At 37.9% G+C, this 14,794-nt stretch overlaps 1 protein-coding gene across 3 annotated transcripts in view; it reads right to left on the reverse strand.

Annotated features, from left to right (window-relative positions):
- The window catches only part of LOC136877546 (lipid scramblase CLPTM1L), a 306,831-nt gene that overhangs the window by 222,288 nt on the left and 69,749 nt on the right, over positions 1 to 14,794 (reverse strand). For all 3 annotated transcript variants that reach the window (XM_067151673.2, XM_067151672.2, XM_068228675.1), the window contains one exon: positions 10,703 to 10,846. In XM_067151673.2, the coding sequence (XP_067007774.2) occupies positions 10,703 to 10,846 (144 nt within the window). The remainder of the gene's footprint in view (positions 1 to 10,702; positions 10,847 to 14,794) is intronic.

Below are 14,794 nucleotides of genomic sequence, written 5' to 3' on the forward strand. Positions count from 1 at the left end.
ATCACCTTTTTTGGCATTCTTTCGTCGCTCATTCGCTTTATGTGCCCAAACCATCTTAGTCGGCTCTTCTCTATTCTATCATTCATTTTTTCCACTCCAATTTTTTCCCGGATTTTCACATTCCTTATTTTGTCTCTTCTACTCTTCTGTATCATACTCCTCAAGAATTTCATTTCAGCTGCCTGTATTCAACTCTCATCCTTCTTTGTCAATGTCCAAGTTTCTGCTCCGTAAGTTGTTATGGGTACGTAACACATCTTGTACATAGTATCCTTTGCTTCCATTGGCACATCTTTGTCCCATAACATGTTTCTTACACTATGATAGAAACAACTTCCAGCTTGAATCCTTTTACTAATCTCAGCATCCAGTCGAGCATTCTCCATTAATTCACTCCCCAGGTATTTAAATGTTTCCACTACTTCCAGTGGTTTGTCTGCAAGTCTAATCTGACCTTTCCCTTCTTTCTCCCCTCTAGTCATAACAAGAGTTTCACTTTTTTCTACACTTATTTTCAATCCACATTCTTCAATCTTCCCATTCACCACATTCAACTGTTCTTGAACCTTCCTGTCGTCTTCTCCCCAAATCACAATATCATCTGCAAATAACATCATGTTCATTTCTCTTCCTCCATATGCTGCTTTTACTGTTCTCATGATGCCATCCATTACTATTGTAAACAGGATTGGTGATAGAACACTTCCCTGTCTCAGCCCACTAGTTATTTTGAACCAACTTGTCCTGCCAGCTTGTGTTTGCACGCAACTACAACATTCCTTATACAATGCCATGATCATTTTTATTAATCCCTGTCCAATTCCTTTTTGCACCAGACTGTCCCAAACTTTCGTCCTAGGGACACTGTCATATGCCTTTTCAATATCAATGAATGTCATCACCATATCATTCCCGTACTCCCAATGCTTTTCCATTAGTTGTCTCATAATGAAAATGGGCTCTATTGTTGACCTTCCACTTCTGAAACCAAACTGATTTTCCTGTACCTGATTCTCAACCCTCAACCTTATTCTACTTTCCAGTATCCTTTCCATTATCTTAGCAACATGGGATATTAGAGTAATTCCCCTGTAGGTAGTAGGTAGGGACCCTCTTCGGAGGCAGCCCTACCCAGGGAGTGGCGCCCCTGCCTATGTGAGTCCCAGAGCACACTGACCCGGTGTGTAACATCTGGTATAGGTCCCAGCTCAGGGTTAAGAATGAAGACCTCAACGGCATCTACGGCGGAGAAGGTGGACTTCGGTACGGCGGAGATGGCGGAAGGGGCATACCCGTAGTGTCTGTACTCCAGAGGAGCGGCTACGAAAGGCGCCTGTCTCCATGTTAGGGGCGGCCTAATTTTGAACCTGGCAGTAGGTATAAAATGCCTTTGGGTGTGGCGAGCCCATCGTAACAATAGCCTATATGGACAAAGCAGATATGGTGCCTCGGTTGCAAAATGATATGGCGTTTATATCTGCCAATCTAAGCTTCTTGTGTAAAACTATAGACATACTTGAAAAATCCACTAACCTGTTGTCCGAAACAGTGAAGGAAGTGTGTGCTGTTGAAAATAAATTAGAATCACTCCCGGCTTCGCAGGTACAAGGACTGTTAAAGGTCAAATATCAAAATTTGTTCAGAAAAAAACGAGGATTTCAAAGAATGTGCCAAATTTCTAAAGTATTAGAGGGTGCTCATGTTGGCAAAATTGATGGCGTTAGTGTTGGTGACATTCCTCTCTTTCCATGCACATCTGACTTCCTGAGATGTGGAGCAATCGTTTTCGCAGTATGAGGTGTTCTTTAGAGATAATCGGCATGCATTTGTGATGGACAATTTGGAGATGACCTTTGTTGTTCACTGAAATCCTGAGACTACTTCTAGCAACTAATATTCCAGTGTGTGATGGGAGATTACGAACTGCTAGCATTTTTTCAAAGATGATAGGTTGCTTTTGCAATATTTAAACAAAACATTACCTTTAAAAAAATAACCTTTCATAATATCTACTCTGGCATATTAAAAATTTGCCTTAAGGAGCATGTTTGGTAGCACCATATTCTAATACAAAACGTTATACTTATTTACTTCTTGAGCGCGAGTAGTTATGTGATATTTAAAGGAAAATCATTTTAATTTGTTATCACATACTTTAAAGTTTTTCAGCACTTAAAAAATAAATATTTTAAACATTTTTAGCACATAAAAATCCGCTCCCTAACTATTACTTTCAAATACACTACCTCGAGTAAATGCACAGTGGCTGATAAATAAATAAGATCCATTTAAGGTCAGATTTATATTCAAGATATCTCAATCTCTATCAATACTTTAGTTGGATCACTGTTTTAAGGTCGGATAATGAATTTTTATCATCACCTTGATATTTTACAAGACCTTTCATTATTATTATTATTATTATTATTATTATTGTACCGGGTGGTACACCTCCACGTCGCTAATTCAAACTTTGCACCAGTTGAAACTCCCCTACTGGAGGAAGCCTGAACTTTATCTGCTGTGTTAATTTTCAAGTTTCTCAGAAGATGTCACTACTTGGAAATTTTGAAGTTTCTGAACTGGGTCGTTTTCGATGTATTTTTGTTTTGCCTGTAGTAAGAAGTGTGGACATTCTCTTCCAGATGGCACTACTGAAGAACTACAATTGTGCACCCTAGTGCGAAGTGAAAGAACTATGTTTTTGGAGAAATTTTGAATTCATAAGTTTGTTCTTTGTTAAATTTCTTTCAGTCATTGTTTAAGTTGGCAATATTAACCCTTTCTTTCCCCTTGTTTTGAATTTACCAATCCCGAATTTCTCGAATTAATTTTCCACCAATAATGTGTTTCTTCTTCATCTTGTGTAGGGGTTTTCTTGGTTAGCCAATAAAATTCTTGTGGGAGGGTGTTCTCATTCTTGAAACACCTCGAACTTTCCGCGAGAGTATATAAACTGCTGATTTTCGGGTCTCCGCGCCACTTCAGTAACATCTTTCAGTGTGTAAAGTACGTAACAGGGGGCGGGAAGCGCCTCTTTCGTCGGGCAGCAGTTCAACCACCAGGTAATGGCCGTTTAATAACTTCTTTTCTTGCGAGCTCAGCAGTTTAACTCTCGGGGCAGGTCCGAAGCGTTTTACCATGTAACTTTTCCCTAAAATGTAAAGACACTTGGCATCAATTCTATCTTGTTAAACTACATATTGGGATAGAGTGTGCTTAACCCTCTCGAGCTCCCACTCATATTGCATTGAGGTGAACTTATTTTCTCAACCGTTTCTTCCTTAACGTAATGTAAATTGTCTCCTTCTATAAGTCACCTCTTTAGTATGGGATTAGCCCTTGCATTTGAGGCCTAGTGCCAAGTAGGTTTTAAATAAAGTATATTAGGAGTGCAAGAACGCCTCCGCTCAAGTTGGTATTTTAGAGGCCATGTAATATTTCTGTTTCTTCTCTGAATAGGCCTCAGTAGGTTGGGTATTTTTACCCCTGTGTATGTGTCCTTGGGGGACAGCTTGAAGGTGGAATTTGGTGTGGCCTTTGATAGGCTTGAACTTAAGAGCGGGTCGCTCTTTCTTAAAATTTGTTTATGCGTGCCTCGAGGAGGCTTTACTGTGTAATTGGGAGCAAGAGCTCCTGGGCATGATTGGGGTCTTCTGCCCCTTTGTTGAATCTTGTATAGCATAAGGTTGGGCTTATTGCTCAAGAATTATGTGTCTGGCTCTCTGAGCCCAAATCCTGTAACTCTGTAATTGTACATTCTCGATTGGTTGCTTCGCTACTCTGTACCTGCCATTCTTGTTATTTCTTAATCTTGGAAAGAAAATATAACCTTGCTAAATTTTATCTTAACTTTAATTTCGTATTTTGGGACCTGTTCACCCCCGCACCTTCTTTCACCTCTGCAAATCCACGAAACTCCGTAACTATTATTATTATTATTATTATTATTATTATTATTATTATTATTAGCGTATTCTCCCAATAATGGAAGACGTTAAGCAAACAACTCAATCAAGCTTTCTTTGGGTTCTTCTTGTTCTTCCAATAGGCTTTCATTCTCTCTGAGAAGGCTTGTTTACGTTCTTCCGACCATTTCGGTCTGCACTGTTTTTGCTTTGGTTGCTCTGATGTAACTTCCCACTTGTTGACTTTGTGTCTGAAGATGTCTCTTTCTAAAATGTCTGTTGCACATATGTTTGCGTTTTTGAGGTCCTTTCGAAGTTCATCCAGCCAAGGTGTTGAATTCTTAAGTGAGCTAACATAATTTAATATTCTTTTTGACAGTCGATTTTCTGGTAATCTTGTGAGGTGTCCAAAGAATTTCATTCGTCTTTTCTTAATGTCAATTTCAATGTTTGAAACTTTTTCTGTTGTTTTGATTGATTGTAGCCTGTAACCATCTTGGGTATATCTTGCTCCTAGGATTTTCCTGATGATCTTCCTCTCTTGCTTTTTTATTTCTTCTAATTCTTGTTTACTGTTAAGTGACAATGTTTCACTTGAGTAAAGGACTGTTGGTTTTATGACTGTGTTGTAATGCCGAATTTTTGTCTGTCTTGACATGCATTTTTTGTTGTAGATGTCTTGAACTAACCCTAATGCCTTCTTGACTTTTTGGAGACGGTTTTGCTGTGAGATCTTCTCAAGGCCTGTCGGTTCGATGAATTCTCAGAGGTATTTAAAGTACGAGACCCGGTCGATTTTACCGTATTTTGTTCTCAGGCTCGTGATATCTGTCTTTGAACAGAAGAATTTAGTTTTCTCAAATGAAATCTGTAGTCCCACTTTTTCTGCAGATTCCTTAGGTATCTCAAGCTGCTTAATGGCAGTCTCCTCATCCTCTGTTAAAATCGCCAGATCGTCTGCAAATGCAAGGTATGGTACATAGAGGTTGTTTTTGGGAAAGCCCAATCGGATCGGTTTCCAAAATTCAAGTTTCTTGAGTTCCTTCTCCCATTCTTCCATAACCTTGTCTAGGACGACGTTGAACAGAATAGGAGAGAGTCCATCACCTTGTCTCACACCTGTTTGAATGTCTAAGGGTTCTGAAATTTCTCCCATAAATTTCACTTTAGATTTTGTGCCCGTTAGTGTTTGTCTTATGAGTTCTAGGGTTTTGGGATCTAGTCCTCTCTCTTCTAGAATTTGGAATAGTGAGGGTCTGTCTATCGAATCATATGCCTTTTTGAAATCTACAAATGTGCATACCGTAGGCTTTTGTCTGAGGGCTCGTAGTTTAAGTATGGTTTTGAGGTTGAAAATTTGTTCTGGGCATGACCTGTTTGGTCTGAATCCTGCTTGAAATTCCGATAATTTGGGTTCTAATTGTTGTTGTTGTGTTCCATTATTATTATTATTATTATTATTATTATTATTATTATTATTATTATTATTATTATTATTATTATTACTACTACTACTACTACTACTACTACTACTACTACTACGGCCTCCGATATACCAGTGATTCTTCTTCGAAGATCTTGACTAACTCATATACACCATCAATGGATTAATAATCAATGAATCAATAAATCAATAAATCATTGAAATACATGCTCTACTCTACCAGCACCAAAATGAAATAAATACTCCTCTAACTAAGAGCAAAAATTTTACTTTACACAAGAATACAATCTTTTGAATAATCTACAGAAAGAAAGGTTACTATTTAAAGAAGACTCATGGTTTTGAATGTAGATCCCTGCATCAGGAACTTGAGCTGCAGGTCCTCTCTAAGTTATGGTGGATTGTAGATGTACAGGTTCACTGTGCTGGCTCCCACACCTTCGGCTTAGTAGTTCATGGCTTCGGTGTAGCCAGATAATATGGATTCACACTGATGATCTCTTGAAATTTCCTTAGAAATTCTGCTTTTTGATCCATGGTGGAAAATCGGCTCTTGTAATTGGCTGAAACTAAAATTTATATTATAAATGTGCCCACCTGTTGTATTTCACTACTTTGTGCATTAAAATACTTAACTGGCGCAACAATGTACAATGTAGCTCAACGCTTTGTTAAAGACTTGAATTGTTACCCTGTTATAATTTCTATGGCACTTCATAAAATCTCCACAAATTCGAAGACCAAATACAAACTTGTAAAAACCATTTTGAATAAAGTTCACCAACGAGATAGAAAACACTCGAAGTTTCCAGATCTATTACTCCGATCACGTTGCCTTTTGACGCTTTATAGAACACTCTAGAATCTGCAGAAGTCGAAATCTAGAAGAATACTGTGTTCTCACAGAAAAATACTGTCCTATCGCCTCGATGTTTTCACTAAAGATGAATGTCATGTCCTTCTTGTAGTACGATGTACCGTCATAGCTGTACCATAATTCAATCTATACTGTTCTAGAATGTAATCCGTACTGTTCCGTAGTTTGTACGGTCATACCTGTAGTGTGATGTAAATAATCTTGTACTGTTCCGTAATCTGTACTGTAATGTAATACACTGTAATAGTCTTCTTCTCTCGCCCAACATATTAGTGAAAAGGTGATGTAACCTTCAGTTTCTTATTGGTTGAAAGCAATACTTTAACTTTATTCGTCCTTCCATATAAGGTGAAGATAATTCTAGAATTCTCTCGCCCCCTTCTTCAACTCTTACTGCATGACATGTTCTCCGCTGTGACGTAGCCCAGGTCTTTGACTGCTTGACCCAGTTCCGCTCGGCCTGCAACGGAACGGCCTGTCAACCAGCTGATGCCCCATCCGCGCGTACTTGTGTATAATTGTACGTGAAACAAATCAAACCTTAATTTACGCTTATAAAGCACCAATTGGACGGGTACAATATACATACAGGGTGTCTCAAACCTTTTGGATCAAATTGAAACAGGTGATAGTGGGTCCACAACCAATTACTGTATATTGAGATAGGGAACCAATGGTCGGAAATGCATATATATTGTTTTATGGACATACACCATGTACACTGCATAACAACAATGTAGCTATAGTAATTGTTCAAAGTGATAACCACCAATCTCAATGCATGTATTGCAACGGCGCAAGCAGTTCTGCTGCACTCTCTCAAAGATCCCGGGTGTCTGTTGTACACTGAAACAGGCAAAGGGTGATAAACAGCGTACCCCTGACCACCAAACAGACATACTGTAAACAACTTAGTTCATAGCACGTGTCATGTGACAACCGCATGCATCACACCGGCACAGTATCCTGTATTGTTCGTTAAAAGTGAGTAAATGTGCCTTTTTTCATTTGATCGAGCATTTCATATGATAGTATTGCTTTAAACCATGACATTCCACTCTGTTAGTACTGTATTCAGAATACTGATAGAATTTTAATGACCTATGTCAAGTTCAGTTTAATATTTGCCTGTGTCTGTTACAGCATCAGGGGAAAATGGATGGGTGAATTTTAGTGAAACTTGGTACAGTCGAAGTCCGCTATAGCGAGTACGGCATGTAATGAGAACTCCGTTATAGCGACGACTTTTTTCTGTCCCTTCAAAATTCCTATATTAAACTGTGTATCGTTCTTCGGTTACAGCGAGAACCCTATCATGGGCGCATCCGTTAATGCGAGCGATTAGGCGCGCACGATTTTTTCCGTTACCAATATTTATACACCTCAGCGATGATATTGCATGCGATAGATTACCTTCGGCATCGTTTCCTCGCTATGTGCACTAGCGATTTATCTCGTCTACATTCGAAGGCGATGTTGGAGTCGATTAGTAATACCCACCGACAGCTGTTCCGTAAAGAAAATTCGAAATGAAAGAGAACATATTTTCGTAATAAATGCGTAAATAACGTGTCCGATAACGGTTGTTAACTCGTTAAAAATTAAGGCTGACTAAACTACCGCTTAATTTTGAGGCTAAATACTGCAATTAAGTAAGAATGGGATAAACCTCGAGATATGGCAGAGTGCTTAATTGATTTCAGACGTTAGTTTATATTTTGTCGCGTCTGGTTAAATTACGGAAAGGCTATTATGAAAATTTATAGCGAGAAAGTTATAGTTTCTCTACTGGCGCTTGAAGTGTGTTTTCATCATACGTATAGTACGGTTAGGATACGTGACGCTGTTTGAATAAGAAAACTGAAACGTTTGCAACAAAATGCGATCGATCATCTTCGGTACGGTATAGTTCTCTCACTTTGTGCATTTGCGATCTCTCTCGTTGACATTTAAAGGCGATGTTGGAGTTGATTAGTAACACCCATCGACTGCTGTTCTCTAAAGAAAATTCGAAATGAAAGAGGATAACACGTTTTCGTAATAAATGCGTAAATAACGTGGCCAATAGCAGTTGTCAACTCGTTATAAATAATGAAGTAAACGATATCTTCATTTTAATGTACTATACGGAAATTAAGTAAGAATGTGATACGCCTCAAGATATGGCAGAGTACATCACTGATTTCAGTGGATATTTCATATCTTCTCGCGTCTAGTTACGGCTATTTACATGTAAATTTTTCGCGTGGAGGTTATTTCTCTACATGCGTTTCAAATATGTTTTCATGATAGGCTACATATACGGTTAGGTTAGGTGACCCTGTTTGAAGAAGAAAGCTGAGGTGTTTGCCACAGAAATCTCTGGAGTGATACCGTATTTTTCCGAATCCAAGACTTTTTTTCTCAGAATCTCATGCGAGAACTCAAGGGTTGTTGCATTCGTGGCCTAACAGTAAGTTAATTAATACCACTGGCAACTACAGCGGTAACCACGCTGCTGCTTTTCACACGCGCACAGAACTCGTTAACAATAGACGACCGCCTCTTTACTACACATCGCTAGCCGCGACAACCGGTTGTGCAGTGCCTGTGTGTTTCTCAAACCTGCAGAATGGCATCAAAACATGAGACTCTTTGAATTCTTAGAAAAGCCATGGCTACTCAGTGGCAGAGTCATAACACGTCTATTGTACTTGACGCTTAGTAAAATTAAGGTTTATAGATATCAGGAATATTTTCGTGATGGATAGTCGTATTGTAAAGATACGTGGAAAAGGTATTGCCGGCAAATTTTCAACGGGTTCTAGTCGATATTATGATGCTAATTTTAAGTTGATGTTTATTAAACACTCGAAAATGTAAAATAATTGTGCAGCCGCAAGAAAATACGGCATAGGCCTAACTAAAGCCAGTATTTGGCGTTAGCGTGAAAACAAAGAGCTAAAAAAATGCGTACTCTACAAAAAATGCATTCAGTGGTCCGCAATAAGGACGCTTTAAAGAAGTCGAAGATGAAATTGTGAGGTATGTGCACAAAAAACGCAAGGGCGGAAGGGCCATACCGTGGCGCAATAAACTCGTTCGTTGACTTTCAGCGTTCGCGATTAGGCCTACACATCGCTAGCTGCTGAATTTGGCCGAACCTGACAAGCGAGACGTGCATGTAGTGGTAGCTGGTTATATCTGACGCTGCGTAAAAATAACAGTTTTATAGACAGCAAGAATATTCCTGATGGATCGTTGTATTGTAGAGATGCATGGAATAGGTATTGCCGGAAAATTTTCAACGAGTTCTTTTTGGTATTATGATGCCAATGTTAAGTTAATGGTCCTTAAACCCGCGAAAATAAAGAATAATTGTGCAGCCACAAAAAAAAAAAAAAAACGGCGTGACGAAAGCCAATGTCCGGTGTCTAAAAATGCGTAGGCCTAATGTACACCAAGGCATTCATATGATTTTAGAAACTTCTTTTTGAGCCTGATTTAAATTTTTTGAAAGGAAAAGTGGAGTTCATCTTGGATTCGGAGAAATACGGTACTATATTCTTTTTCAGAATGAAATTGAACATACACTTTCACGTTGTATCGGATTACGAAAAATAACAAACAAGTAAGCCGTAGTGTGAACATCATCTGCGGAAACACAAGTTTTGAACAAAATGATTGCCGTTTCATACCGATTTTAATGTGCATGAAGGGTTTTCCGACTTTTATACAAAAATTGGATATAACGACAATCCATTATAGCGAGTAAATTTTTCGCTGTTATGAATTCTCGCTATAATGGACTTCTACTGTATTACCGATCAAGTAGGATCTTAGCTATAAGTTGTTGTTCAAAACTTTCACCAGGATGGGGTGCTTCAGAGGGGGCTTAAAGAATAAAAATCTATGTGTCTCTCTTATGGTTGGTTTAACACGAATATTTCTCATGGTGACTTTCTGTTCCATGTCCTTTCCTGATACAGTGAAAAATAAGGTAAATATCAGTGGCAGCCATGTGAAAGTCCAAGAACCGCTAACTCACTCTGTGGACTGTAAAGGGAGTCGCTATGAAGATTGTTTCAGCAACGTTTTAAAGGCTTTGTATTCCTGTTAGAATTTTTAAAATATTAACCTGATACTTGCTTTCTTCTATACCGAAAGGAAGAGATCATATCAAGATCGGCAATGAGCAGGTAAAACATTCAATCACAGCATCAATCACTAAAGAAGTTAAGTTTTAAAATAAAACACCAAAGAATAATTTGAAACCTGTGCATCACAACAGAATCGTCTTATTATAAACTATCAGATCCATGCACTCTTTAATTAATGACAGAATTTCTATCACTACAGTCTTATACTTTCTTTGTCATTGTTTCAGAGCAGTTATAAATGAATTTTATGAAGAAGTGACAATAACATCCTTCTTCCAAATTAAGACAGCTCCCAAACATGGTTTAATATCTGAATTTCATAATGAAATTTTACCTAAGTTTTCCAATGCCAACTGGAGCATAAATAAGAGAAATATTCACAGTTGAATTACTGCTGGAGATCTTCACTAAATCACGAAGCCGATTATTCAAGAAATCATACTGGATTACAGGCAGAAACTCTCCCTTTGAAGTTAATCTATAAAAAGAACAAAACAACTTATCAACAGGTAAAAAATCCTTAAAACTACTTAAACAGAATAAATACTTAGAAAGCAGAAACAGCCAGCTAGGAAAGAATAGATCACAAAAGAAGGAACTGAAAAAACAAATCTACGTAGGGATCTCAAGAAAAATAAAATAGACGGAGGTGGAAGACATTACAGGACTGTAAAAAAAGAAATGAACAGGAAGTGTAAGCAGGTAAAAGAAGCATTCTTAATAGAAGTGTAAAGAAGTTAAAGAGCAGATGATGTATGGAAAAATAAACTGTATATGCCAATGTTAGGGCTTTCCTTGGTAAACAAGGAATCAGGGTAGAGGCAATTGAGGCTGAAGATGGAACGCTCATGTATGAACAGAATGAGAAAAGAGAACAATGGAAGGAATATCTAGAAAGGCTGTACAGAGGAAGAAATGTATCATCGAATATACTGGAATCTCCTAAAGCAGTAGGTGAAGAAGATAAAGGAAATAAAATGCTGAGTGAAGAATTCAATTTGCAAGTGACTAGAAGTGAAAGCTCCAAGCAATGACAATATTTCAGCTGAACTGAACTGATCAAAGCAGCAAGAAGCAACTCTATGAATGCATTATACAAACTAGAACACAAGATTATATGAAACTGGGGAAGTACCAGTGGACTTCAAGAAGTGTCTACTTGTCCCATTACCAAAAAAGGGCCTCAGCCTAAAAATGTGGACAACACTGCACCGTAACACAGTGAGCGGAATTTATAATCTAACAGGAAAATATTTTAATTCAATGTTGTCTGCAAATATGTATTAAATATTTTCTTAAATAATAATAATAATAATAATAATAATAATAATAATAATAATAATAATAATAATAATAATAATAATAATAATAATAATAATAACAATAACAATAATAATAATAATAATAACAACAACACATGAAATTAGTTTCACATCACACTTGATAATTCTTTTTGAGTTCTGGGGGTGACTTCGAGCCACCTTTTCTTACAACTGAGATTGTTAACCCCGGATGATTATTCACAACCTCCCCTTACATGGAGACATACGCTGAGCAAAGGCCGCCCAATTTGGGAACAGTCGCTTTTGGATGTTGATATGATTTTTAATTCATGGTGACACCACTAGGCTCTTCCGCTCTCTCCACCGTTGGGAATCAGATTCCTCTTCCGCCTTTGAGACCGTTGACCAGGTTTCATCTAGTAACCCAAAGCAGGGGCCCTTACAGGGTGCTACCATCCGGAACCATATGGACCCAGGTTTTTTAACGAGGTGTTACTCTTCCGCCTCATCCTTCCTCATCACTTGCATGATAACACAGTAATTAAGCGAGAAGCACTCTATGCAGCAGAGACACTAGTCATGGGGAAGAAAGGGCAAATGGAGAAATTGGAAATCGAGGAGAGGAAAATTTTGAGGAAGATGATGGGTTCCAAATTCCAAAATAACAAACAAGTTTTCTATAGAAACGAAGCCCTCTACGTAAAGTCGGAGAGATTCTCAGTTACCATGAGGAAAAGGAGGATTGATTTCTATAGACACATATTCCAAATGAATCCTGACAGATTAATCAAACAGATCTTTTACAAAAAGAAGGCCAAACCCAATTGGTTTAAGGAAGAGGAAAAGGATCTGAAAGATCTTAAGATTACCAAAGTCATGTTAAAGAATGGTACAGCCAAGACCGTGACGAAAGACAAAAGTAAGATGTTCCAAGTTAAGATCAATACCAGAAAACTGATTCAGATATCAGAGGAGGAAAGGAGGAGATCAGATAGAATGAAGAACTATTGGGAGGAAAAAAGAGCACAAGTATCTAGTGATTGATCTGAAGTACCCCAAAGACGGGTGATTAAAAGTGAAAAAGAACACGTGAAATACAGCAATATTTATACAAATTAAGGTACTATGTACTCATTAACTCTAATTTCTATCTCTGGTATACATGGTGTAAAAATAAGGTACGGCCAAACTTTCAGAACACATCCTCATATGTAGGAGAATTATATGGGCATGGGTCTGGAAATACTTTATTTCCATGTTAGAACTAATTCTACAACTCTACATAGTACATTAATCATACGAAGAAAACAGGATCAGAACATGCCAGCATACCATATGAAATTTTTTCTTACATAAAATGTTCAGTACCCTCCGTTAGCACTGATACATCAACCTGCTGCGAGTCTGTATGACATATTTTGTTCTACATGTGAGGAATGTATCCTGAAAGTTTGCCCACACCTTATTGTTACACCCTGTACATTATCCCACTCGCAAGCATAAACTACTTGCTTATGTATAAACATTTTCAGTAAAGTAAATACGGCACCAGTCATACAAAACACTGCCACATTCATCATCTCATGAGTTTATGCACCTCAAACACTTATATCATGTGATGAATCCCAATCTCACGTAGTACAAAGGATTCAACCGAGTCACTATCACCACGTACCTCTTTAAGAAAACATAACACTTCAAGAGTTTTTTGTTTTTCTTGCAAACGTTTTTTTGCTAGTGGCTTTACGTCGCACCGACACGGATAGGTCTATGGCGACGATGGGAGAGGAAAAGCGTAGGAGTTGGAAGGAAGCGGCCGTGGCCTTAGTTATGGTACAGCCACCAGCATTTGCCTGGTGTGAAAATGGGAAACCACAGAAAACCATCTTCAGTGCTGCCGACAGTGAGATTCGAACCCACTATCTACCGGATCATGCAAATGGTTGAGGAACATAATCTGTTAACAAGATCTGATGACCTAAGTAACATATTCATAACATCTTCAGTGTTTGATGCTCTGAAGCATTTTTTTCAGCATGGTATTCTCTGTAGTGTCTAAAGTCCGTGTTTCTGGATCCTTGGACCTCTTCCAGTGATTGCCTAGTAGGCAATATTGCATTTTCTATTAAGCTAGACCCTTTAATTAGTATTTTATGGATGTAAATGGCATGTAGTCGATAAAAAATGCACAATGGATGTTTCAAAGCCATGGCAACAGATATGTCACAGAGGTGTTGGGCGTTTGTTAGAAATAAGTAAACGTGCAGTGTTTAGATTTAGAGATTTCTTATTTTTACCTGACCCTCCTCTTGTCAATGTTGTGGACTCTCACTAGTTGCAATTGCAATCATCTTTGGCTTATCTATCTCCAGACACTAGATGCGAACAGTAGATGAACTTGGGTATGGCTTGTGGCACTTACCATCTCAGCATTCTTACATTGCACATAGACTACTCTACGCTCATAATCAAACATTTTGGGCTTTTTTGATTCTCCTAGACTCATTCTTTCTCCTTGTTTCCATTTTTAGAAGGCTTGAGCCTTCTTATTATACAAATGTTGGGACATTTTGGAATTTTTAAATAAAATTCCCCATTATTTCACAATTTTTCTTGCACCTAGTCACGTTTTCCCACAAATATTATTATAGGTATCGATAAACATCATGAAGACAAAATGAATTACACCTAACAGCGCATGCTATCATGTCATGATCCTGAGGTAAACCAATTTCACACTGCTCACTATTGTGCCATTTTTATAATTTTGAAACTATTGGGAGAAAGATTTTTTACCAAGCGACTCAGTACTGGAACAAAACTATTGAGCATTTTACGTCACAAGTGTGTGGCATTACCTAGTCAAAATTTATGAAGCGCTTCTGTGTTAATGTGAAAACCACTTAAAGCTTCTTTCAAAATGGTCTCAGACTGTTTCATTAGTTCACATTCATTCTAGTAATAGCAGTGCTATTTATTTCTTTATACAGCTCATGGCAGGTAACGATAGGTCCATGACATGGTTTTGAAAAAAATTGAAATTCTCAAAATTGGGAGCACTCTCTGATTTTAATATCACAAACTATATAAATTCCTCTTTTTCACTTCTAAAGTTTCCAGGCCTCCACCTTCTGCAACAAAAA

This window comes from Anabrus simplex, chromosome 7 (assembly GCF_040414725.1).
Source record: "Anabrus simplex isolate iqAnaSimp1 chromosome 7, ASM4041472v1, whole genome shotgun sequence".
Lineage (NCBI taxonomy): Eukaryota > Metazoa > Arthropoda > Insecta > Orthoptera > Tettigoniidae > Anabrus > Anabrus simplex.